Genomic DNA, 23,455 nt, shown 5'->3' on the forward strand with positions numbered 1-23,455 from the left:
AGCCTCTCCTATCTTCCTACCACCGCTTGTTGATGCCTCTGTTCTTCCACTCCCTCAGCAGGTTTACCAGCAGAGAGAACTGAAAGAAATGGGTCACATCCTGCCATGTGGGTTGCATATGGAGGGGCCAGCCTCCAGGAATGGATTCAACCTGTGGAAACATTGATTCTTGAAACCCCTAATTATAGTGTCTTGAATTGTAGTTTTTAATGATTTTGCTGAATCTGTTCCATAGGGTGGGGTGTAGTTATGTGCCTGACCCCTTGGATTCCAGACAAATGTGAAGAACACAATATACATTACAGAGGTTTCATGTTAACGAGAACAGGAACAAAGAGATAATTTAAACAAAAGCAAGTCTCTTTGGCAGCAATTCTTTCTTTCACCATAAATCACTAGTCCTGGAAAATTTTATGTTTTGAAGAATAGTTGTCCCCACAACCTAGCTCCTCTTTCTTTTGGATTCTGTAAGACATGCATAATCCTCTTTAAGGGCATCACTTACATTTCTATGGCAACTGAAGGATGGGACATATTCACTGCAGGAAAAAGGAATATGAGTTGATAGTATGAAATAGCTTGAAAACCCTGATTCAAATAGGTATACTAACTGTTTTTGTTTGTACTGTGATATCATCAGCATTTAGAAGCTAAATAGGAGTTGATCTGCTCTGTTCTTGGAAGGGGGACTGCTAAGGAAAACCTAAATAGTGCAGGAAGTGGTGTTGGGTCTCCCCTCTGAGACACTACTGGATTCAGTGCTCCAGCATGGTGCTGGAGATTACTTCTTTTTTAATCTGAGAACTAAAATCTGAGGCCTTGGCCACTTGTGGTTACTGAAATCCCCATGCCAGTTTTCAATAGAGTAGGGTGTTTATCTAGTGACTTCCTTTAAAGAATAGTACATAGTATGCAGTCATCTTCTAAGTGTTGTTTTACAAAGCATGCAAGAGGTACTGCAGACTTTAAGTCTCAGGAATAATGTTTATATGGTCCAAAAGCACTTTTGAGAGTGTACCATTTCTGCTGTATTTGTAGCAGAGTTTAGAAGGCTGGCAGGAGAGCCTAGGAGTGAAGGGGGAGGCTCAGAGCAGAGGGGGCCTGAAATGAGGAAGAATATTTGTGAGCTGAGAAGCAGGGGACCCTGTAGAGTTCATGTAGAGATTCTTTGATAGGGTAACAAGCCTTGTGGATAGGGGGGGAAGCGGTAGACATGGTATATCTTGATTTTAATAAAGCTTTTATACTGTCCCACATGACCTTCTCATAAACAAACTAGAGAAATGCAACCTAGATGCAGCTACTATAAGGTGGGTGCAAAACTGGTTAGAAAACCATTCCCAGAGAGTCGTTATTAGTGGTTCAGAGTCATGCTGGAAAGGCATAATGAGTGGGGTCCTGCAGGGATCAGGTATGGGTCCAGTTCTGTTCAATATCTTCATCAATGATTTAGATAATGACATAGAGAGTACACTTATAAAAGTTGTGGATGATGCCAAGCTGGGAGGGGTTGCAAGTGCTTTGGAGGATAGGATTAAAATTCAAAATGATCTGGACAAACTGGAGAAATGGTTTGAAGTAAATAGGATGAAATTCAAAGTACTCAATTTTTAGGAAGGAACAATCAGTTGCACACATACAAAATGGGAAATGACTGCGTAGGAAGGAGTACTGCGGAAAGGGATCTGGGGGTCATAGTGGATCACAAGCTAAATATGAGTCAATAGTGTAACACTATTTCAAAAAAAGCGAACATCATTCTGGGATGTATTAGCAAGAGTGTTGTAAGCAAGACATGAGAAGTAATTCTTTTGCTCTACTCCGCTCTGATTAGGCCTCAACTGGAGTATTATGTCTAGTTCTGGGTGCCATATTTCAGGAAAGATATGGACAAATTGGAGAGAGTCCAGAGAAGAGCAACAAAAATGATTAAAGGTCTAGAAAACATGATCTGTGAGTGAAGATTGGAAAAAATTGGGTTTGTTTTGTCTGGAAAAGAGAAGACTGGGAGGGGACATGATAACAGTTTTCAAGTACATAAAAGGTTGTTACAAGGAGGAGGAATCATAGACTATCAGGGTTGGAAGGGACCTCAGGAGGTATCTAGTCCAACCCCCTGCTCAAAGCAGGACCAATTCCCAACTAAATCATCCCAGCCAGGGCTTTGTCAAGCCTGACCTTAAAAACTCCTAAGGAAGGAGATTCCACCACCTCCCTAGGTAACCCATTCTAGTGCTTCACCACCCTCCTAGTGAAAAAGTTTTTCCTAATATCCAACCTAAACCTCCCCCACAAGAAAAACAAGAAATTGTTTTTCTTAACTCTGAGGCTAGGACAAGAAGCAATAGGCTAAAATTGCAGCAAGTGGGGTTTAGGTTGGACATTAGGAAAAACTTCCTGTCAGGGTGGTTAAGCACTGGAATAAATTGCCTAGGGAGGTTGTGGAATCTCCATCATTGGAGATTTTTAAGAGCAGGTTAGACAAACACCTGTCAGGAATGGTCTAGATAATCAGTCCTGCCACGAGTGCAGGGGACTGGACTAGATGACCTCTCGGGTTCCTTCCAGTTTTATGATTCTAAGATCATCAGCTATTTACCTGGCCCTCCCCCATGATTCCGGAAGTCACCTTCCCCTCTACTCCACAGCTACCCTCTTTGCCCTTAGGCTTCCTATTCTACCTAACAAACTAACATACAGATGGTCAGAGACATGCACACACCATGGTCATCCACGGGGGTTGAACCCCAGACCTTCATGTCTTTATGCATTTTCAATACAATCTGCATGCTGAAATTGTGGTGCTGCACAGAATGAATGAAATCAAAGAGTGGGGATTTCCGAAGCGCTTGAGGGAGTTAGGTAACGAACTCTCACAGGCAGTTTTGAAAATCCTCCTTCCAAAACAAATAGCGCATAATACTGTCCTGATTGAACTGGATGGGAGAGGGATATCGAGGGGTCTAGTATTCCAAGGTCCCTGCTGTATAGTTCAGGTTTTATCTGCCACATAAGACATGGGATCTTATTAACAGATTTATCCAATGGCATGTGAATTTCTCAGCAGACTTCATCCTCCACCATTCAATGTGTGGACGCGGTTGTCATTAAAATTGTATCTAACAGCATGTAAACTTCTGTGCCAGCTCCAGCCTGCTTCATTCAGTGTGTGAGTGGAAGAGGCTGTCAATGAACATTTTATTCAGAGGGAGTTTAACTCCTTCAACTTCAATGGCGGCAGCTCATACATTATTTAGAAATAATGCTAATTAAATGTGTACTTTGTGTCTCCTTGTAAACTAGCTTCTGCACAAGGTTTATGTTGGAAACCTTTTCCCGGGTTAGCATCGGACTCTATTTTCAGTATATGGGGATAGAAATATTAGACATTTCACAACCATTTCAATACAGCCCTTCAGGGTGGATTTGATTTAAATCACTAGTCAGGAAGACTTGATTTAATCATGGATTTTTACATAAAAGTGCATTCTTGTTGGTTGTTATAACTTTAATACATATTCCTCACAGCTCAGAGATAGATGTAGGTTTAATTTTAGAAGGTACACACTATACATTTTTAAAGTGATCTATTTTGAAAACTTTTCAGATTAGTTTTACAGCTATATCAGAAAATGAATGATTGTTCGGTTATTTCATTTACCAAAGGTAATTGAAGCAGATATTTATGAAGTCATTGGGAGGTGAACTATCTCCAAGTCAACAAGTTAATCATTAATATTTGGAGGATTTTCTTGCCATGCTGTATTAGGAGGAGAACATCACCAGACAGACATTTAAATTGTTTTGTTTAACTAAAACAACGTTATGTATTCTGGATTTTTTTCTTCAACAGCAAACATATAATATTTTAACAAAACAAGCATATGAATTTTTGAATTTAGTTAAACATTCACGTTTTTTAAAATCAGATTTGTTTTGTTAAAATTGTTTTTACCTAAAATAGTTACATGAAATATTAAAACAAAACAAAAAATTAAAGCGACTGTGTCAGCCAGGTCAACATGAGAAACTTAAAATATTGGCTTCTGCAGCTAACTCAGTCGTCCTCACCTTCATTTTCCTGTTTGTTCATAATCTGGAAAAGAAAAACAAGCTTTCCTCCTTTTTCAGGTCCCAAACGATTTCCCAATTTGGAATGAATTAGTCCAAAGGAGGAAAATATTCTTTCTACACCAGCAGAAGAAGCTACTGCTGTTAAAAGTGAGATTATCATTTCAACAGTCTCTGAATCCAAGTGCTTAAGTGACGTCCACCAGTTCACTGGTGTGACTTGCTTTAAAACATCATCAGCAAACATATATTTCTTGAATGGTTCTTATTCACAGAATCATAAAATATCAGGGTTGGAAGGAACCTCAGGAGGTCATCTAGTCCAGTGGTTATCAAACTAGGGCCACCGCTTGTTCAGGGAAAGCCCCTGGCGGGCTGGGCTGGTTTGTTTACCTGCTGCGTCCGCAGGTTCGGCCGATCGCTGCTCCCACTGGCCGCGGTTCGCTGCTCCAGGCCAATGGGGGCTGCAGGAAGGGCGGCCAGTTAACCTAACAGGTAATCCTTCCATCCATCTGACAAACAGAGGCTACAGACACCATTCCTTACCCATCCTGGTAGAATTTATCTAGTTCTCTTTCATGGAGGTTAAATCCATTAATGGCTCTTACCAGGATGGGTAAGAAATGGTGTCCCTAGCCTCTGTTTGTCAGAGGGTGGAGATGGATTACCTGTTAAGTTCACTCCCTCTGGGGCACCTGGTACTGTCGGTAGACAGGATACTGGGCTGGATGGACTTTTGGTCTGACCCATATGGCCGTTCTTATGTTCTTAACTTTTTTTTAAACATTACATGCATATATTGTCTCATACTATAGAATTAGAATTTATAATCCCTATTCCATGATGAGATATCTTTGAGCTATAATGTATCTTAATTAAAACCATCTTTAGATAGGTTTTTTCCTCAAAACACATTTTATCAAAAATATCCGATTTTAAATAAAAAAGAAATCCAATTTAAATAAAAAAATTCGCTTTTTTTGATTTTTATTTATTTATTTTTTAACTCATTGATTTTTATCCACCCTTCAACTGGAAAAGCATTTACTCTGCTTTCTCTAAAGTTTTCAGGAAAAGCAACTTCACCCTGAAAGTTTGTTGGAACATTCTGAAAACATACAGGCTTATTAATTAGATTTAGGGTGAGGGTATGGAAAATAAGCCTTATAATTAAATGCTGGTAGCAACCTTAACTATGCAGAGGCTATTGGTCACCATTAATTAAAAGCATGACTGAGGCTGCTGCAGGACTTGTAAGGGCTACATAGCTCTTGTGAATGCTGCACAGAACCAGGGACAGGACAATGAAGTACATGATATGCATCGTGGGCTCAGTACTCTAACTTGATTGCATTGCGAGATGTTGCTGGGAGGTTATAGCTATAAAACTATCAGAATTGTTGTCAGTGAATAAAAGAAGAGCCTCGCTCCCATTCTGTGGAGAGGGACAAATATTCATTGTGGTCCATTGGTTGGGGTTACATAGTTAATCCCACACATGGTCCCCACAGTGCACTGATACTGATGGGAAGTTTGTGCAAAGATCATCTCCTTATTAAGTAACCAGACTTTGTTAGAAAAGTTGCTGTTACATTCACCATCACACAGAGAGAATGATGCTGGGCCCTTTTGGGCACAGCTGTTCCTCCCTTTTGGCTGTTTACATGAATAATTACCTGTTTTAAGCTTTTGGTAAAAGTTGGTCATCATTAGGGTTCAGTGTTAACACTCAATTAAGATAAATGGAGTAGTCCACACATTTTGTAGAGCTGTTGGTTTAGGATGTATAAGACAATACAGCATCAGGGTCCCATTCAAAAGGCTTGAAACTTTTTTTAAATGGAAATTTAGATGTGGTACAATCTCAGTCTGCCATATGGACAATGTAAACACATTTTGTGGCTAGGAGCATGACATCCCAGCTATACAGACTTAAATGCCTAACATTATATATGGTGAAAAGATTACTGGCTGCAGTTTTAAAAACTGCCTAATAATTGGGTAACTGGATAAATAAAAAAGCAATAAGTCGCCAGACCTAGATGGTATACACACAAGAGTTCAGAAGGAGCTTGAGAATGAAGTAGCTGAGCTGCTAGCAGAAATATGCAATCTCTGATTAAAAACAGGTACTACATTTTGGGATTAGATGATAGCAAATATTGTACCCACTTTTTTAAAAAGCTCTAGATGTGATTTGGGGAATTATAGACCAATAAGTTTTGCATCTAAACATGGTAAATTGTTTGAAACAGTAATTAAAAATAGAATAATACCACAGCTGGAAGATCATGATATGATAGGGTCTAATCAACATGGTTTTTGCAATGGAAAATCATGTTTTGCTTATATATTACAATTCTTTGAATGTGTCAATAAAGTAATGGGTAAAGGAGAAGTATTTCACAGAATTGATTTAAACCTTCAAAAGGCCTTTCACAGGGGCTCTCTTTAGAGGCCACTAAACAAGTTAAGTAGTCAGAGATGAGTAACAAAGTATTGTCCTTGATCAAAAACTAGGTAAAAGATAGGTAAAGAGTAAAAATAAATGGTGAATTTTCATAATGGCAGAAGGTTAACAGGGGTTGCCTTAAGGTTCAGTACTAGGTCTGGTCTTTTTTCTCGTATCTATTAATGACCTGGAAAGGGTGCGAGTTGTGTGCCACAAAATTATTGACATGAATTAAATCTGGAGAAGATTGTTGAGCCCTTCAGAGGGTCCTGATCAAGCTAGGTGAATGGGCAACATGATGATGGCAAATGAAGTTTAGTGTTGGTAAATGCACATTAATGCACATTGGAGAGAAAAATTTGAATTACTTGTACACGTCACAGGATTCTAAATTAATGATATTGACTTGGGAAAAGAACCTAGGTGTCATCCATGAAGACTTCTGCTCCATGTATAGCTGCAGTTAAAAAAATGTACTTGGGATGCATAAGGAAGGGGATGGAGAATAATATCAAGAATATCATAATGCTATCATATAAAGTGAAGGGTTATCCTCAGCTGGAATACTGTGTGCAGTATAGTTCACCCAATCACACAAAGGATATTGCAGAATTAGAGGAATTCAGAGAAGGGCGATAAGAATGATTAGGGATATGGAAAAAATGCTTAGAAAAGAGAGAGAAAAGTTTGGGTTTGTGTAGAGGAAAAAAGGGGGGCATACTAAAATAAACAAAATGGTAATCCTAGAGAGAAGGTAAATTGGGAGCGTCTGTTCTCTCTGTTTTGTATACAAGAAAAGGGAATATTCAATAAGATTGAAATGTGTGAAATTAAAACAGATAAAAGGATATAGTTTTTCCATAGGCACTGGTTTTTACTTTTCTCCAGGGGTGCTCCACCCCTGCTTCGCCCCCAGGCCCTGCCCTCACTCCACCCTTTCCCCCAGGGCCCTGCCCTCTCACTGCTCTCTGCCCTCCCCCAAGCCCCTCCCCAAGCCGCCAAACAGCTGTTTGGTGGCACCCCAGATTAGATGATTGGCGACGCCCTAATCAGCTGAGGCTGGTGGGTGCTGAGCACCCACTATTTTTTTTTTTTCAATCAGTGCTCCAGCCATGGAGCAGCCATGGAGTCGGAGCCTGAGAGTTTTTCACACAAGGCATAATTAGATTGTGGAACTCACTGCTGCACAATATCACTGAGGCCAAGTATTTAGCAAGATTCAAAGAGTGATTGACTTATGAAGGCACTGGTTGTGACTCCGTATTTAAGACAGAGTTACATTATACACTTAAAGCAGGGATTCCCAATCTCTTGGTCTGTTTGAAAAATACAGAATATCCTACCCACAGCTACTGTACTTGTTCTGAGAATTTTATGGCTTATTACAACAATCTATAACCCATTAACAACTGCCCCAGCTGCTTTCCCTCCTGTAGTCCCCCCATAACTGGAAGGGTGTTAAAGGTCCACTTCACCTTGAATAGTCCCTTGAAATAGATGTTAATTACTTATGCTAAACAGTCTGTTCTACCTTGTATTTAGCTGTGACACATTTCTCAGACCTGAGGAAGAATTCTGTGTCACTTGAAAGCTTGTCTCTCTCTCTCTCACCACAAGAAGTGGGTCCAATAAAAGATATTCTCTCTCCCACCTTGTCTCTCTAAACCTAGGAAATTCAGTTGATGCAGTTACACCTAAAAGAAACACAAACAAGGTAAGGTAAATAGTGCACATGGCACTCAAATACTCTTCACTCTGTCCCCTGCAGTGATGCCATGAAGGGAGAAGAGGAAAACAATCAAACATATCTAGAAACATCAGTTTAGTCAAATCTGGGAGCACAAAAGTAGCCCTAGCCCTCTGACTATTGCCTAGAATCTCTGCAGGGTGGAGTGAGGGTTGGGGCCCATAGCTGGACATTGCTTACCTCAGGGGTTCCCAAACTGTGGACTGTGGCCCAAAGATGGGCTGCAACACAGTCCTGCGTGGTCTGCTGGTGCAACAGTGTGAAGCGTTTGAGAGGGATGTGTAGAGGGTGTTGCTCCCTGAAACTGTATAAATTGTGCCCCCCACTATCAACTTAAAGGTTCAGTCACCCCCTGAACAGCTCGAGTCACGCCCCCTCATCCGGCAGGCCCCCTCCCACCTGCAGGGCATGTAGCACCGCCATGTCCGACTGGGAAGCGGACGATGAGGAGGAGTCCCAGGCTGGGAGCTGGCCACCAGTCCCCTTTGGTGGTGGAGCGGTGGCTGGGGATGGCCCCTCCCAGGGCTGGAGGAGCCCAGCACACCAGGCGGGCAGCAGAGGGCAAAGTGGAGCTGGTGGGTGGATGGAAAGGAGAAGGGACCGGTCCCAAGAGGCAGCGGCTCCCAGGGCAGCTAGAGGAGGCTGGAGGGTTCACGGCTGTTCCCACTCTGAGCTGCCACAGCCTGAGATCTGTGGCTGTCGGGCCCTCTGGAGCATCAGCCCTGTGGTCCCCCTGGGACTGGGGCTCAGCGGTGCTGCTCTGTTTCCACCTGGACAATGCCGTGATCGGGATCGCCACAGGTAATGGCTGGGCCTGGCCCAAGCCCATGCCTGGCCCCCGGCTCTGGCAACCCCGAAACCTTTCCTTCCTGGGCAGGGGGTGCCTGTGAGATGCACCAGGCTGCTGGGTGGGAGACTGTAGCTGGGCTGCCAGGTGACGTGCTCAAGGTACTTAGCGGGCTGCTGAGGTGGAGGGTATTGGCAGGGGCTGGCTGTGGCACCTGCGTGGCGTCTTCACCCTCTCGCTGGCCCTGGTTCCTGCTAAGGTGAGGGGCCACACACGCCCCATGGTGCCCCTCTCCCTGATGGATGTGTAGCTGCCCGAGGAGGCCAGTCTGCGTGCTTGGCAGCTCCTTGCCTGATTTCCCATTTGATCAGCCTAAGGGGAGGATAGCTTGCCTGCCTGGTGGGCGAGGTGGGAGGAGGCACTATCAAACTGTTTACGTTGATGTAATAATTAAAATTAATACTTTTCCTCAAGAAGTGTTGATAGTGGGTGGCAGTGCCTATTGCAGCTGCACAGGTGGGCCTCAGGGAAAAAAATCTGGAACCCCCTTGCTTACCTCACACTTTGGATTGAAGTGTAACCTTCACTTTAGATTTCCTGGGCTTGTAACACTTGGTTTTGAGGTAACCATGCCATCTCTGTATTGGGCTCACCCTAAGTCTTTCCACACAACCCCAGCTGGGAATAAAATAATTAAAAGGGAGAGGCAGTGACTCCTCTGGGCCAGAGAGAGTGAGAGTGGAGCTCCTGGCACATAGGCCTGTGCTTAGCCCAGTAGGCCCCAGTCCATTGTCTCTTGTGTGTTTAGGAGTGGACCCGGAGGGGTTCGGCTCTGCTCAGCTGGGAGTCTCCCACGCCTGCTCCAGGGAGGCAGCTTTGAGCCTTGTCCCAGCATGAGGCCTCTGGGTGTTGCCTCAACAGAAATCCAAACATTCCTTAGCCCTACCCTGGTCCCTGGCGGTTGCACTAGGACCCAGATGTGTGGGAGCAGCAGCAGGAAGCTGGTCTTGAACCCACCTGCCCTTTGCCTGGCAGCCTAAGGCTATGGGAGGGGAGGGGAGGGCTGGGACTGGGGCGGTGTGCAGTGCAGCACGGACCAGAGCACTGAGCTGAGTTCAGCCAGCTGGGACCCCAGGACTGTGCTGGCTATGCCAACCCCCTCTGCACCGTGCCTGGTTGGGGCTGAGTGGGAAGCCCTGAGTCAGGCGCCCTTGTTTTGGGGGCTGGCTACTCTCTGGAGGACCCAGGAGCCTTCTCTGCAGCCTTAAAATACTGTATGGGAGTATTCTTTTGGGGTCTCTTGTTTAGTGTCCATATATGAAACATCATAGTGTAAAAAAACCTAATGAAAATCCCAGACCTCCCCGCCCCCCCCCCCAACCCTAAGTTACAAAGGAGTTATGGTTGAGAGCACCCATCAGTAAGTTAATGGTTAAACATATTACAGGGTTGTTGTAATTAAATTCTTTAATTGCCTATACACCAATGCTAGGAGCTTGAATAACAAACAAGAATGGGAATTGCTCTTTTATTAGCATAAATTTGTTCTAGGTGGTATTACTGAAGCCTGGTAGGGTGATTTGCCTGATTGGAATGTTAAAATGTTATAATCTAGTTAGGAATGATCAAGTGGGCAAAAGGAGAGAGGGAATGGCACTCCATGCCAAAAATGGCAATACTTGTTTCTGAGTCACTGATAACTTGGAAGAAAAGAACTTGAATGCTTATGGATCTCTGTCTTAACAGATAAACCACAAGATGGGGTACTAGTGTGTGTCAGCTACAGAGCATGAAATCACATTAGGGAACAGGATTGCTTCTTAAACACTTATGTAAAACAAGGAAAAAATCTGCATGATTGTGGGGGATTTCAGTCTGAGTGACACATACTGGAGGTCTCATGCTGCCATTACTGAAACACCCTCAGAATTTCTAAATATTATAGATGACAATTTCCTAACACAAAGTTTGCATCCGACATAGGGAATTTTGTATTAGACCCAGTGCTGACAAACTGTGATACTTCTGAGTCTGAGACTGCTTAAGCCTGATGAGTCAGCCCTGAGCCAGAGAGTGTGATGAGTCATCAGAGGCAATTACCTGCAGGTTTTGGGATAGGCCCTACACCATTCAGCCAGGGTTCAGCCAACCACAGGTGAGAACCCATGACCCCAAAGCAGGTATATAGGCTCCTAAGGGAAGCAGTCTCTCCAGTCTGCTCAATATTGTTATCTGACTAGGAGCATTCCCATTGCCTGTAGTTTCAACAGACTGCTCATGCTTCAGCTGGCTGCCAGGCTACTTGGACACACGTGAAGAATTGATCACAACATTAAAAATCAGTGGTAACTTAGGTGCAAGTGATCATGACTTGATCACATTTGCTATATGCAAACAAAATAAAGTTTAAAGAAGTAATATAAAATAAACTTGGTGCTTTAAAAGGGCTAATTTCACAAAAGGTGAAAACAATTATGAGCCAAATCAGTGGCAGAAAAAAAAGAATGATAATTGGTAAGTGTTTAAGAAGACTTTACTAGATGGCCAAAAAGACGCACTCAAGAAAGGTCACATTGGTTAAAAAGTCAACCTGGCATAGAGAGGGGGTGTGAAAACTATATATATAAACTGAACAAAAGGGAAGTTGATAGTAAAGAAACTAGGAACTGTAGAAAGTTGATAAGGGAAGCAAAGTGACACACAAAAAAATATCTATGGGCAGCAGAGTTAAGGACAAAAGGAGGGTTTTTTAAAGTTTATTAGGAATGGAAAGAATCCTAACAATGACTTTGGTCCATTATTGATAGAAATGGTAGAACTGTCAATAATAATGTAGAAAAGGCAGAAGTCTTCAATAAATATTTCTGTTCCATATTTGGGGAGAAAACAGATGATGTAGTCATATCATATGATAACACACTTTCCATTCCACTATTAGCTCTTAAGGATGTTAACTAGCAGTTATTAAAGCTAGACATTTTTAAATCAGCTAGCATCCAAGAGTTTTAAAAGAACTGTTTGAGAAACTTTCTGGCCCATTAATTTTCACTATGTTTTGGAACACAGGGGAGGTTTCTGAAGACTGGCAGAAAACTAATGTTGTGCTAGTATTGAAAAAGGATAAACAGGATGACCCAGCTAGTTATAGGCCTGTCAGTCTGAAATTGATCCTGGACAAGTTAACAGAATGGCTGATATGAGACTTCTTTAATAAAGAATTAAAGCAGGGTAATGTAATTAATGCCAAACATGGGTTAATGGAAAATAGATCCCATTAAACTAACTTGATAGCTTTTTATGATGAGATTATAAATTTGGTTGATAAAGGTAATTGTGTAGATGTAATATACTGAGACTTCTGCAAGTAATTTGACTGGGTAATGAACAACATTTTGATTAAAAATTAGAATGCTACAAAATTTATATGACACATTAAATGGATTAAAAACTGGCTGACAAGTTTCAAAATCAAATTGTAAATGGGAAGTTATCATTGAGCAGGTGTGTTTCTAATGGAGCCCTACAGGAATCAGTTCTTGGCCCTAATGCTATTTAACATTTTTATCAATTATCTGAAGAAAACTTAAAATAATCACTAATAAAATTTTCAGGTGTCACAGAAATTGAGGGAGTGATAAATAATGAAGAGGACACGTCACTGATACAAAGCAATCTGGATCTCTTGGTAAACTGAGCACAAGACAACAACATGTGTTTGAATATGGCCAAATGTAAATGTATACCTCTGGGAATAAAAATGTAGGCCATGATGGGGGACTCTATCCTGGGCAGCAGTGACTCTGAAAAAGACATTGGGCAGGGGGTCATAATGGATAAGCTGCTGACCATAAGCTCCCAGTGCAATGTTGTGATTGAAAAGGCTAATGTGATCTTTGGATGCATAAATAGGGGAATCTTGAGTAGGAGTAGGGAGTTGTATTACTTCTGTCCTTGGCACCAGTGCCACCACTGCTGGAATACTGTGTCTAGTTCTGGTGTCTACAGTTCAAGAAAGATGTTGGTAAATTGGAGAGGATTCATGGAAGAGCCATAAGAATGATTAAAGGATTGGAAAATACACCTTATACTGATAGATTCAAGAAGCTCAGTCTATTTAGCATAACAAAGAGAAGGTTAAGGAGTTGACTTATTCTCCATGTAGGTACTTCTGAACAGTGATCAAATATTTAACAATGGGCTCTTCAGTCTAGCCCACAGGGATATAACAAGAGCTAATGGTTGGAACCTGAAGCTAGGCAAATTCAAACTGTAAATGAGGCAGCAATATTTAATAATGAGGGTAATTAACTACTGGAGCAGTTTACCAAGGGTTGAAGTTGATTCTCCAACACTGGCAATTTTTAAATCAACCTTTCTAAAATATATGGTCTAGTTCAAACAGGAGTTGTTTTGGAGAAGTTCTATGGCCTGAGTTATATAGGAGGTCAGACTAGATCAGAGATGGGCAAACTACGGCCTGCGGGGCTGTCCTGCCCGGCCCCTGAGCTCCCGGCCAGCCCCGGCCCCTCCCTTGCTTACTCCCCTCCCGCACAGCCTCAGCTCGCCGTGCCAGCAGCGTGGCAGTGTGGCTGGCTCTGGCCGGACAGCGCAGCTCAGGGGCAGATTTACAAGTCAACACAGGATGCCCTGGCACGGGCCCCCCAACAACAGGGGGACCCAGGGCTGGGCACTCGGGCAGCTCAGCACTGGCGCACCCCCTGCGGGGGGGAGGGGAGCACTGTGGGTACAGGGTAGCAGGCGGGAGGTGCGGGTGGTGGGAGCACAGGGAACATGGGCAGAGGACTCGGGAGGAACTTTGGGTGGCCGCGCAGCCGGATGGAGAGAAGCGGCGCTTTGAAGGGGAAACCGCTGCTTCTCTCCGGCTGCGCAGCTGCCCCTGCTCCTCCTGAGTCCTCTGCCCATGTTCACAGGGCCACATTCTGAAAGTGGCTTGGGGGGAAAGAGGATAAGGGATAGGGTCCCGGGGGGGTGGTTAGGGGCAGGGGATCCTGGGAGGGGGCAGTCAGGGGACAAGGAGCAGGGGGGGCTTGGATGGGTCGGGGGTTCTGAGGGGGGCTGTCGGGGTGGATAGGGGGCAGAGGCCAGGCTGTTTTGGGGGCACAGCCTTCCCTACCTGGCCCTCCATACCGTTTCGCAACCCCGATGTGGCCCTCGGGCCAAAAAGTTTGCCCACCCCTGGACTAGATTATCACAGCGGTCCTTTCTGGCTTTGGAATCCATGAATATCTCAAAACCAAGTGTTATAAACCCAGGGAATTCAGGGTTAAGGTTACCGTTAGGCCTGGACTATACTTAAAATTTAGATCAATGTAGCTGCATCGCTAAGGGTGTGAACAGTCCACACCCCTGAGTGAAGTAGCTATGCTGACCTAACCCCCAGTATAGATGCAACTAGGTAAATGAAAGAATGCTTTCATTGACCTAGCTACCATCACTTGGGGAGTTGGAGTTCCTACACCAATGGAAAAGTCCCTTCCATCGGTGTAGTCTGCATTATGCCTATATAGCTACAGTGCCATAGTTTTGCCAGTATAGTCCCCGTAGTGTAGACTTAAAAAGTAATGTACAATTAGGGCATTCAGACAATCTTCACTCTGCCTTGCAGTGATTCCAAGAGAAGCATGTATGAAAAAAGTCTTTAAGAAAATCAGTTTAATCTAAACTCACCTGAAAGATGATCGCACAGCATCCCCTGGAAACACACTGGGGTGGTGTTTCAGAAATGTCTCAGTAAAACCTTCTCTCTGCTGAATTTCCAGCACCTAGGTGTGTCTCTCAAGTATTTACCTAAGCCACAGTTCTGAGTACTAGGAAACCTAGATTCTTCTGCAAAGGAATAAAGTCCTTGGGGCCACCCAGGATCTGTTGAGGGGGAGTGATGTCTGCACCTTGCCTCAAACTGTCACTGATTCACAGGTCTTGGGTTTATCCCTTAACCTCTCTGTGCCTCACCTTCCTTTGTAAAGTGGGGATAATACTGATCTGCCTCCAAGGGGATTTAAGGCTCAAATAATTTACGTTTGGGATGAACACTGAGATGCCTGGGTGGAAGGGGATAGGGAGGGCAAAGAAGTAATAGCTATTAAAGATCCTGGTTTCCTTTTTGGAATGGTCTCTCCTTTCTTCTTTCCTCCCCCACAAAGGACACTTTGGACGCGTACCCCTGCGGCTCGGACCACACCCCCAGTCCCATGGCCAGTCGGGTGCCTCTTGAAACAGCGCCCATCCTGGAGGAGCCGGAAGCCCGTCTGACTGCTGTGGCCGTGAATGTGGAAGATGGCCACACCATTGCTTTTCTGGGGGACAGCAGAGGCCAACTGCACAAGGTAGGAGTTGGCTTGGACAGGCAGCACAAAGAAAAGGCATTACTGGTGAGGGTCAGGCGTGGAGTGGTGACAACTGAGGTGCTCCTATTGTGTGCTGGAGTCCTAAAAACAGAAGTGTCAGAACCCCAGAGGTGGTGGAAGCTCACTTTGAATGGGGGTGGAGCTGAGGTACATATTTGGGGGGGTGGGGGAGGCAGTGCAATGTCCTAGGAGGGCACACAGGAGCAAAGGGAGCTAGAGGTAGTTGGGGGGAGGTGGGATGATGATAGGGGGATCTGGGGGAGGCCCAGAGGTGCAGGGGGTGACTCCCTGCATAGCCCATCCCACCCTTGTCTTCTCCCTATGTTTGCCTAGCTGGGGGCTCTGCTGTCTGGACGGCTTTTCTGTCTAGCTCCCAACATCGCCCGACTCCAGTTCCGCTCTGGGCTCCTGGTGGATCTGGCCCCTAAGCTCACCTGCCTGGTCCAGCTGCTATGCTTATAAGAAGCATACGGGATCTTTTTCAGGGTAAAAGGCAATACGCCGCATTTATTGGAGATACACCCCCCCCCCACACACACACACATGATGTCGTGGCCAGCTAGGTTGATCATGGGTACAGAGGAACTGGGTTCTGTTGGTCGCGACACGATGCTCTGGGGAACTCTTGGCAGGACGAACCCAAAGTTTCATGGCAAAGCACCTTCTTTATATAGTGATCTTCCTTCATTGGGACCAATGAGCTTTGCACCGTCATGCTGTAATCAATTGCTGTTTGACGAGTGCTTGTTTTCTTAAATTGTTCTTCTCATCCTTTATTTTTTTCTTTCATCAGTCTCTCAGGGAGTTACCCCATGCTGGGTTTGAACACAGCTATCTTGTCCCCATTGATGGGTGCCTGTCTCATCTTTTAGAGTCGGCAATCTGCCCTCCTCTGACATCTCAATAGGAGCGTGTTGCAATCTCCTGACGCCTTTACATCCGTCCCTGATTCCTCCCTAGAACATCTGGTCCGGTGATAGGCTTCGCACTTATCTTCTAACACACACCTTCCTCATTCACACACAAAACAGGATTGATTTACACAAAGCATTTGAACAGGAACATCAAATTACAATGCAGGAGAAAACAATCATTGCATTCTTTTACTTATTTCAAAATGCTAAACCTACAACACGGTGGTGACCCTAAAGGTCTGTCACTGCCTTGAAATCAACTTCAAACACAAGATTCTGGCTGATGCATCTTTATCCATGGCACACTAGGCCATTCCTTTCTGCTTTCAGAAAGGGTGGCTGGTAGGATATGGTCAAATCATACATCAATACATTTAATGCATGCTGCATTATTATTCTTTGTCCTTCTTCTAAATGATGCAAAATACAAACATAAAATCCTACTACTACACAGCTACAGCATCCCAAGCTCCCTCTGTGCTGACCCACCTCTGAGTGCCCCGTACCGTGGCCCAGCACCTGCTGGCTTGGAGGACCCTTTGCATCCAGTGAGGGGAGGGAACCCCCTGGCCCAGGACTGGAGCCCTCCACCAGCACTGGAATTGGGGCCCCACTCAGCCCCTGCACGGAGGCTGGGAAGTGGTTAGAATTAGCAGAAGTAGCAGAACGCTGTTCCCATTCCCCAAAAGAGTGCTGGAATGGTATTCCAGAGCACTCCGGCAGGACTGGAACACTGTCCTATTGTGTGCCCATTGTTTCTTTATCTCTGGGAGGAAGGATGCACCTGTGGTACACTTGGACTGAGGTGGAGATGGACATAGGAGACGGAAGTGTTGAGAGAGTCTCTGGGTTAGGCTAAATTAGAAATTAATGGAGATATCCCATCTCCTAGAACTGGAAGGGACCTTGAAAGGTCATTGAGTCCAGCCCCCTGCCTTCACTAGCAGGACCAAGTACTGATTTTGCCCCAGATCCCCAAGTGGCCCCCTCAAGGATTGAACTCACAACCCTGGGTTTAGCAGGCCAATGCTCAAACCACTGAGCTATCCCTCCCTCCTAGGGGGGGTAAAAAAAGGGGTAAAAAACAAGGGTGATGTCATGCTAGTCTACTACAGGCCACCCAACCAGGTGGAAGAGGTGGATGAGGCTTTTCTTAAAACAGCTAACAAAATCATCCAAAGCCCAAGATTTGGTGGTGATGGGGGACTTCAACTATCCAGATATATGTTGGGAAAATAACACAGCGGGGCACAGACCATCCAATAAGTTCTTGGACTGCATTGCAGACAACTTTTTATTTCAGAAGGTTGAAAAAGCTACTGGGTGGAAGCTGTTCTAGACTTGATTTTAACAAATAGGGAGGAACTTGTTGAGAATTTGAAAGCAGAAGGCAGCTTGGGTGAAAGTGATCACGAAATCATAGAGTTCACAATTCTAAGGAAGGGTAGAAAGAAGTACAGCATGATAGGTAAGGTCCCATGGGAATCAAAACTAAGGGGAAAAACAACTGAGGAGAGTTGGCAGTTTTTCAAAGGGACACTATTAAGGGCCCAAAAGCAAGCTATTCCGCTGAGTAGGAAAGATAGGAGATATGGCAAAAGACCTCCTTGGCTTAACCACAAGATCTTGCATGATCTAAAAAATAAAAAGGAGTCTCATAAAAAATGGAAACTAGGACAGATTACAAAGGATGAATATAGACAAACAACACAGGAATGCAGGGGCAAGATTAGAAAGGCAAAGGCACAAAATGAGCTCAAACTGGCTACAGGAATAAAGGGGAACAAGAAGACTTTTTATCAATACATTAGAAGCAAGAGGAAGACCAAGGACAGGGTAAGCCCACTGCTCAGTGTGGAGGGAGAAACAGTAACAGGAAACTTGGAAATGGCAGAGATGCTTAATGACTTCTTTGTTTCGTCTTCACCGAGAAGTCTGAAGGAATGCCTAACATAGTGAATGCTAATGGGAAGGGGGTAGGTTTAGAAGATAAAAATAAAAAAAGAACAAGTTAAAAATCACTTAGAAAAGTTAGATGCCTGCAAGTCACCAGGGCCTGATGAAATGCATCCTAGAATACTCAAGGAGCTAATAGAGGAGGTATCTAAGCCTCTAGCTATTATCTTTGGAAAATCATGGGAGACAGGAGAGATTCCAGAAGACTGGAAAAGGGCAAATATAGTGCCCATCTATAAAAAGGGAAATAAAAACAACCCAGGAAACTACAGACCAGTGCCAGGGAAGATAATGGAGCACATAATTAAGGAAATCATCTGCAAACACTTGGAAGGTAAGGTGATAGGGAATAGCCAGCATGGATTTGTAAAGAACAAATCATGTCAAACCAATCTGATCGCTTTCTTTGATAGGATAACGAGTCTTGTGGATAAGGGAGAAGCGGTGGATGTGGTATACCTAGACTATAGTAAGGCATTTGATACGGTCTTGCATGATATTCTTATTGATAAACTAGGCAAATACAACTTAGATGGGGCTACTATAAGGTGGGTGTATAACTGGCTGGATAACCATACTCAGAGAGTAGTTATTAATGGTTCCCAATCCTGCTGGAAAGGTATAACAAGTAGGGTTCCGCAGGGATCTGTTTTGGGACTGGCTCTGTTCAATAGCTTCATCAACGACTTAGATATTGGCAAAGACAATACGCTTATTACGTTTGCAGATGATACCAAACTGGGAGGGATTGCAACTGCTTTGGAGGATAGGGTCATAATTCAAAATGATCTGGACAAATTGGAGAAATGGTCTGAGATAAACAGGATGAAGTTTAACAAAGACAAATGCAAAGTGCTCCACTTAGGAAGGAACAATCAGTTTCACACATACAGAATGGGAAGAGACTGTATAGGAAGGAGTACGGCAGAAAGGGATCTAGGGGTTATAGCGGACCACAAGCTAAATATGAGTCAACAGTGTGATGCTGTTGCAAATAAAGCAAACGTGATTCTGGGATGCATTAACAGGTGTGTTGTGAGCAAGACACGAGAAGTCATTCTTCCGCTCTACTCTGCGCTGGTTAGGCCTTAACTGGAGTATTGTGTCCAGTTCTGGGCACTGCATTTCAAGAAAGATGGGGAGAAATTGGAGACGGTCCAGAGAAGAGCAATAAGAATGATTAAAGGGCTTGAGAACATGACCTATGAAGGAAGGCTGAAAGAATTGGGTTTGTTTAGTTTGGAAAAAAGAAGACTGAGAGGGGACATGATAGCAGTTTTCAGGTATCTAAAAGGGTGTCATAAGGAGGAGGGAGAAAACTTGTTCATCTTAGCCTCTAAGGATAGAACAAGAAGCAATGGGCTTAAACTGCAGCAAGGGAGGTTTAGGTTGGACATTAGGAAAAAGTTCCTAACTGTCAGGGTGGTTAAACACTGGAATAAATTGCCTAGGGAGGTTGTGGAATCTCCATCTCTGGAGATATTTAAGAGCAGGTTAGATAAATGTCTATCAGGGATGGTTTAGGCAGTATTTGGTCCTGCCATGAGGGCAGGGGACTGGACTCGATGACCTCTCGAGGTCCCTTCCAGTCCTAGAATCTATGAATCTTGGAGTTGGGGTCTGGCTTTGGTTCCCAGATTTTCCACTAACTCCCTAGGTGACATATCATGTCTCTGTTCCTCAATTTCCTCCTATGCAAATTCGGGACATTAATGCTGATCTACTTCACTGGGGCTTGGGAAAGACTGCAGAGAATCATAATTCCCAAAGTAGAACTGTTTAGTCACTCAGATCAATTATCTTGACAAACCTACAAGAAGACACTGAATTGTTCTGCCTCCCTGTGATGTTTGTCACTCACATGCCACAATCTATTATTACTAAGGGCTGAAACAACTTCTGTCTTGCCCATTCATTGTTCCAGAGAAGTAAGTCTGTGCTGGATAGCAGCGCCATCTGATGGCTTGTGCTCAAACTCAGCATGCTGTCAATTAAGAATAAGTAAGGCTACAATTTAGTCATGGGTATTTTTAGTAGAAGTCATGGACAGGTCACAGGCAATAAACAAAAATTCATGGCCTGTGACCTGTTCATGACTTGTACTAGAAATACCCCTGATTAAATCTTAGCTGGGGGGCTGCTGCTCGAGGGGGAGGAGGCCGGGGGGGGGCACCTCTCGGGGGTGGGAGCCCTGAAGCCAGTGGCACCAGCTGCAGGAGGCCGCCGAGCAGCAGATGCTCTGGCCACCCTTGGGGCCACTGCTCAGGCAGTCCTTGGGGCCAGCTGAAGTGGCTGCTGCCCAGGGCTGCCTGAGCAGCAGCCAGTGCAGCTGGCCACAGAGCCACTCCGGCAGTGGCCAGTGTGGCTGTCCCTGGGGCCGCCTCAGCAGCTGGCCCTGTGGCCAGCTGCTTGGGCGACCCCAGGGTCAGCCACACTGGCCACTGCAGAAGGCCCGTTATGGAGGTTATGGAATGTCACGGAATACGTAACTTCCGTGACCTCAATGACTGACGTGGATCCCTAAGAATAAGCAGAACTGCTTATACAAAACACAGTTTCGGTTATAATCTTCTCTGAGCCAGTACTGGTGCTACTCTGCAATGCTTTTAAGAGCTGTACTCTACTCTTGCTTTAAAACTCTTCTTTGAGTGTCCAGCTCTAGGATTGCCACTGAGTCTGCCATATAAATACATAAATTTGTAACACAAAGAAAAAGCCCTCTATCCTGGGCCTGTATCTAAAAATAATTACTCTCTTAAAAAAAACCCTTCATTTTCCCCAAACCACAAAATAACCAACCATCCCAACCCACCCGCAAATGCCAGTGATCTTTCTTAGGTATATGGCAGTCATTACCATAGTATCTGAGCACCTGAGATCTTTAATGTGTTTATCCTCACAATACTCCAGTGAGATAGTGTAATGCTTTTATCCCATTTTACAGATGGGAAACTGAGGCATGGAGTGACTAAGGCCAAGACCCACAAATGACCCACTTCCTAACAATGGAAGGAGCCTGAATACCTTTGGGAATCTGGGCCCAAGTGACTTACACACAGTCATATAGGAGTTTGTGCAAGAGCAGGGAATTGACTCTGGGTCTCCTAAGTTCCAAGCTAGCATACTAACTACTCAACCATCCTTCATCCCTTTTGTGTCTTGTATCACAACCGTCCTTGAATACATAGATGAGGCCTTGGTTGCTGACAGATTAGTGCAATCTGAGATCAGCCATGAGAATAAATTCCAAATGGAGGCCCCTCATGGAGAATACCCTGCTGGCAGTTCCTTCTCTCTTATACCAACAGGACAACCATTCAGGTGCCTTTACTGGCCACAGTTACAGCAGTATATCTCTGTCTAGGTGCTTATTTGGTCCTTCTGACCATGTCGTTAAAGCCTCAGAAACACTGAATTGTTCCTAACAAATCCCCTGAAATAAAGAATATTCCCCATTACATATGGAGAGCTGAGGCACAGAGTGATTTGCCTGAGGTCACACACAGCCTGTGACAGAGCTTTGAACAGAACCCAGGTGTCCTGAGTTCCAGTCCAGAACCTTAACCACATGGTCATCCTTCCTCAATGCAATATAACTTACGACATTTAGGTCTCTATAAACCAAACTTAGCTCCTATAAATTTCCCCTGGAAACCTGTAGGCAGCCAGTACAGACCCTAGAACAAACGCTCCATATGCTGCTAGCAAGAGGCACACCACATACCAATTAGGTTATCACAGTTTCCACACTTTTCAGTTTCTGAGTTGATTTAAGATATACCCCAGGTAGAGCATGTTGCAGTGTCTACTGTCAAGGCATAGAGATTCATAGCTGAAAGAGATGGTCCCAATCTCATAGCCCCATGTACATGAATGAAAGTAACTTAAAAGTCTTACTGGTACGGGGCCCGGCTCAGGGTTCCTGGAAGGGGCGGGGCCTCAGCCTCCCTCAGCCAGCCCTTCAGTGCTGCCCGGCCCATGCCGGCAGGGGCTCCGGTGGCGATTTAAAGGGCCCGGGGCTCTGGCTGCTGCCGCAGTAGTGGCAGCGGTGGCCAGGAGCCCCAGGCCCTTTTAAATCACCGGGACCCAGGGCAGCTGCCCCTTTTTGCCCCGCTCCCCTCCCCCGGCAGCCCCTGGGGGGGCAAAAGGGGCAGCGATCTTAGTGTGCTGCCATGCACAGCAGCACTTTAACATCACCTATGTACAGGCCCGTACCAGCAGCCACCTCTTACTGGTATGGCATACCAGCCCGTACCAGCCCACTTTCATCTCTGCCCACATAGCAAAGAAGAGCAATTCTCACCACTGCTGTTCTATGGTAACTCCAAAGAAGTGTAGGTTCAACTCCACCCCCCTGAATGCAAACTTGTGTGACATATAATGGAAAAACAGCCTCAGCTAACGGGGAAGCTCTTTTCCTCACTACATCTTCCAGCTGTTTTCCCCAACATTTCCCTGCCTTGTCTCCCCCTTCCTAGTACCACAAGGACCAAGATCCGAAACTCTCACCACCAACCCCCGACTCCAGACCTTAGTGTTCCCAGTAGGCAGCAGTGATGGATGTGATTACAGCATGTTCTCTCATGATGGTCACTCAGTGGCTGGATAACTAGTTCTTTCCACAGCAAGTTTATGGTTCCCAGATACCCATGACTGACCACCTCAGCTATAATCTCAGGGTTTTCATGGGACTGGCGTGGCTAGGATGGGGCATCCTACACCCTGTGAACACACAAACTATCCTGAAAAATATTGTGGTTTAAGCACTACATCAGTCAATAGCTATGTCCAGGAGGTGGCAATTATTGCCCTGCTAATTTCATTCATTCACTTTTCTCCCATCCACCAGACCACTTGTTCACTTATTGACTTGTCAACTCCTCTCTGCCTGTTCAGATGTCTGCCCATCAGCCCTCAAATCTGTTTGCAAAAGCTCACTTTCCCCTTCTCCTGCCCACATACCTACCTGCTCATCCATTTGTATATCTCCTTTCCCCGTTATTGTTATACATTTACATTTCTGTAGCACCTAGGGCCACCAATCAGGCTGTGGGAGCCCATTGTTTTGGGCACTGTACAGATAAGAGACTGTCTCTGCTCCAGAGTAATTACAGTCTAGTTTATGACAAGATGTAACAAGGAGATAAGACAAACAGCAGC

General features: G+C 44.7%; 1 protein-coding gene across 16 annotated transcripts in view; it reads left to right on the plus strand.

Moving 5' to 3' along the window:
* Positions 1-23,455, plus strand: part of PLXNB1 (plexin B1) — a 226,144-nt gene that overhangs the window by 111,076 nt on the left and 91,613 nt on the right. For 9 of the 16 annotated variants that reach the window (XR_010589360.1, XM_065552777.1, XM_065552776.1 and 6 more), the window contains 2 exons: positions 4,132-4,221; positions 15,222-15,404. Coding sequence is in view for 14 of the 16 variants with exons in the window: in XM_065552777.1 (XP_065408849.1) it covers positions 4,132-4,221; positions 15,222-15,404 (273 nt within the window). In the remaining 2 variants the exon portion in view is untranslated. Of the gene's footprint in view, positions 1-4,131; positions 4,222-8,193; positions 8,238-15,221; positions 15,405-23,455 lie in introns of all 16 variants that reach the window. The other 7 variants (XM_042844246.2, XM_042844249.2, XM_024109958.3 and 4 more) reach the window with 2 other exon arrangements.

The sequence above is a fragment of the Chrysemys picta genome, chromosome 7, assembly GCF_011386835.1.
Source record: "Chrysemys picta bellii isolate R12L10 chromosome 7, ASM1138683v2, whole genome shotgun sequence".
In the NCBI taxonomy this organism is placed as follows: Eukaryota; Metazoa; Chordata; order Testudines; family Emydidae; genus Chrysemys; species Chrysemys picta.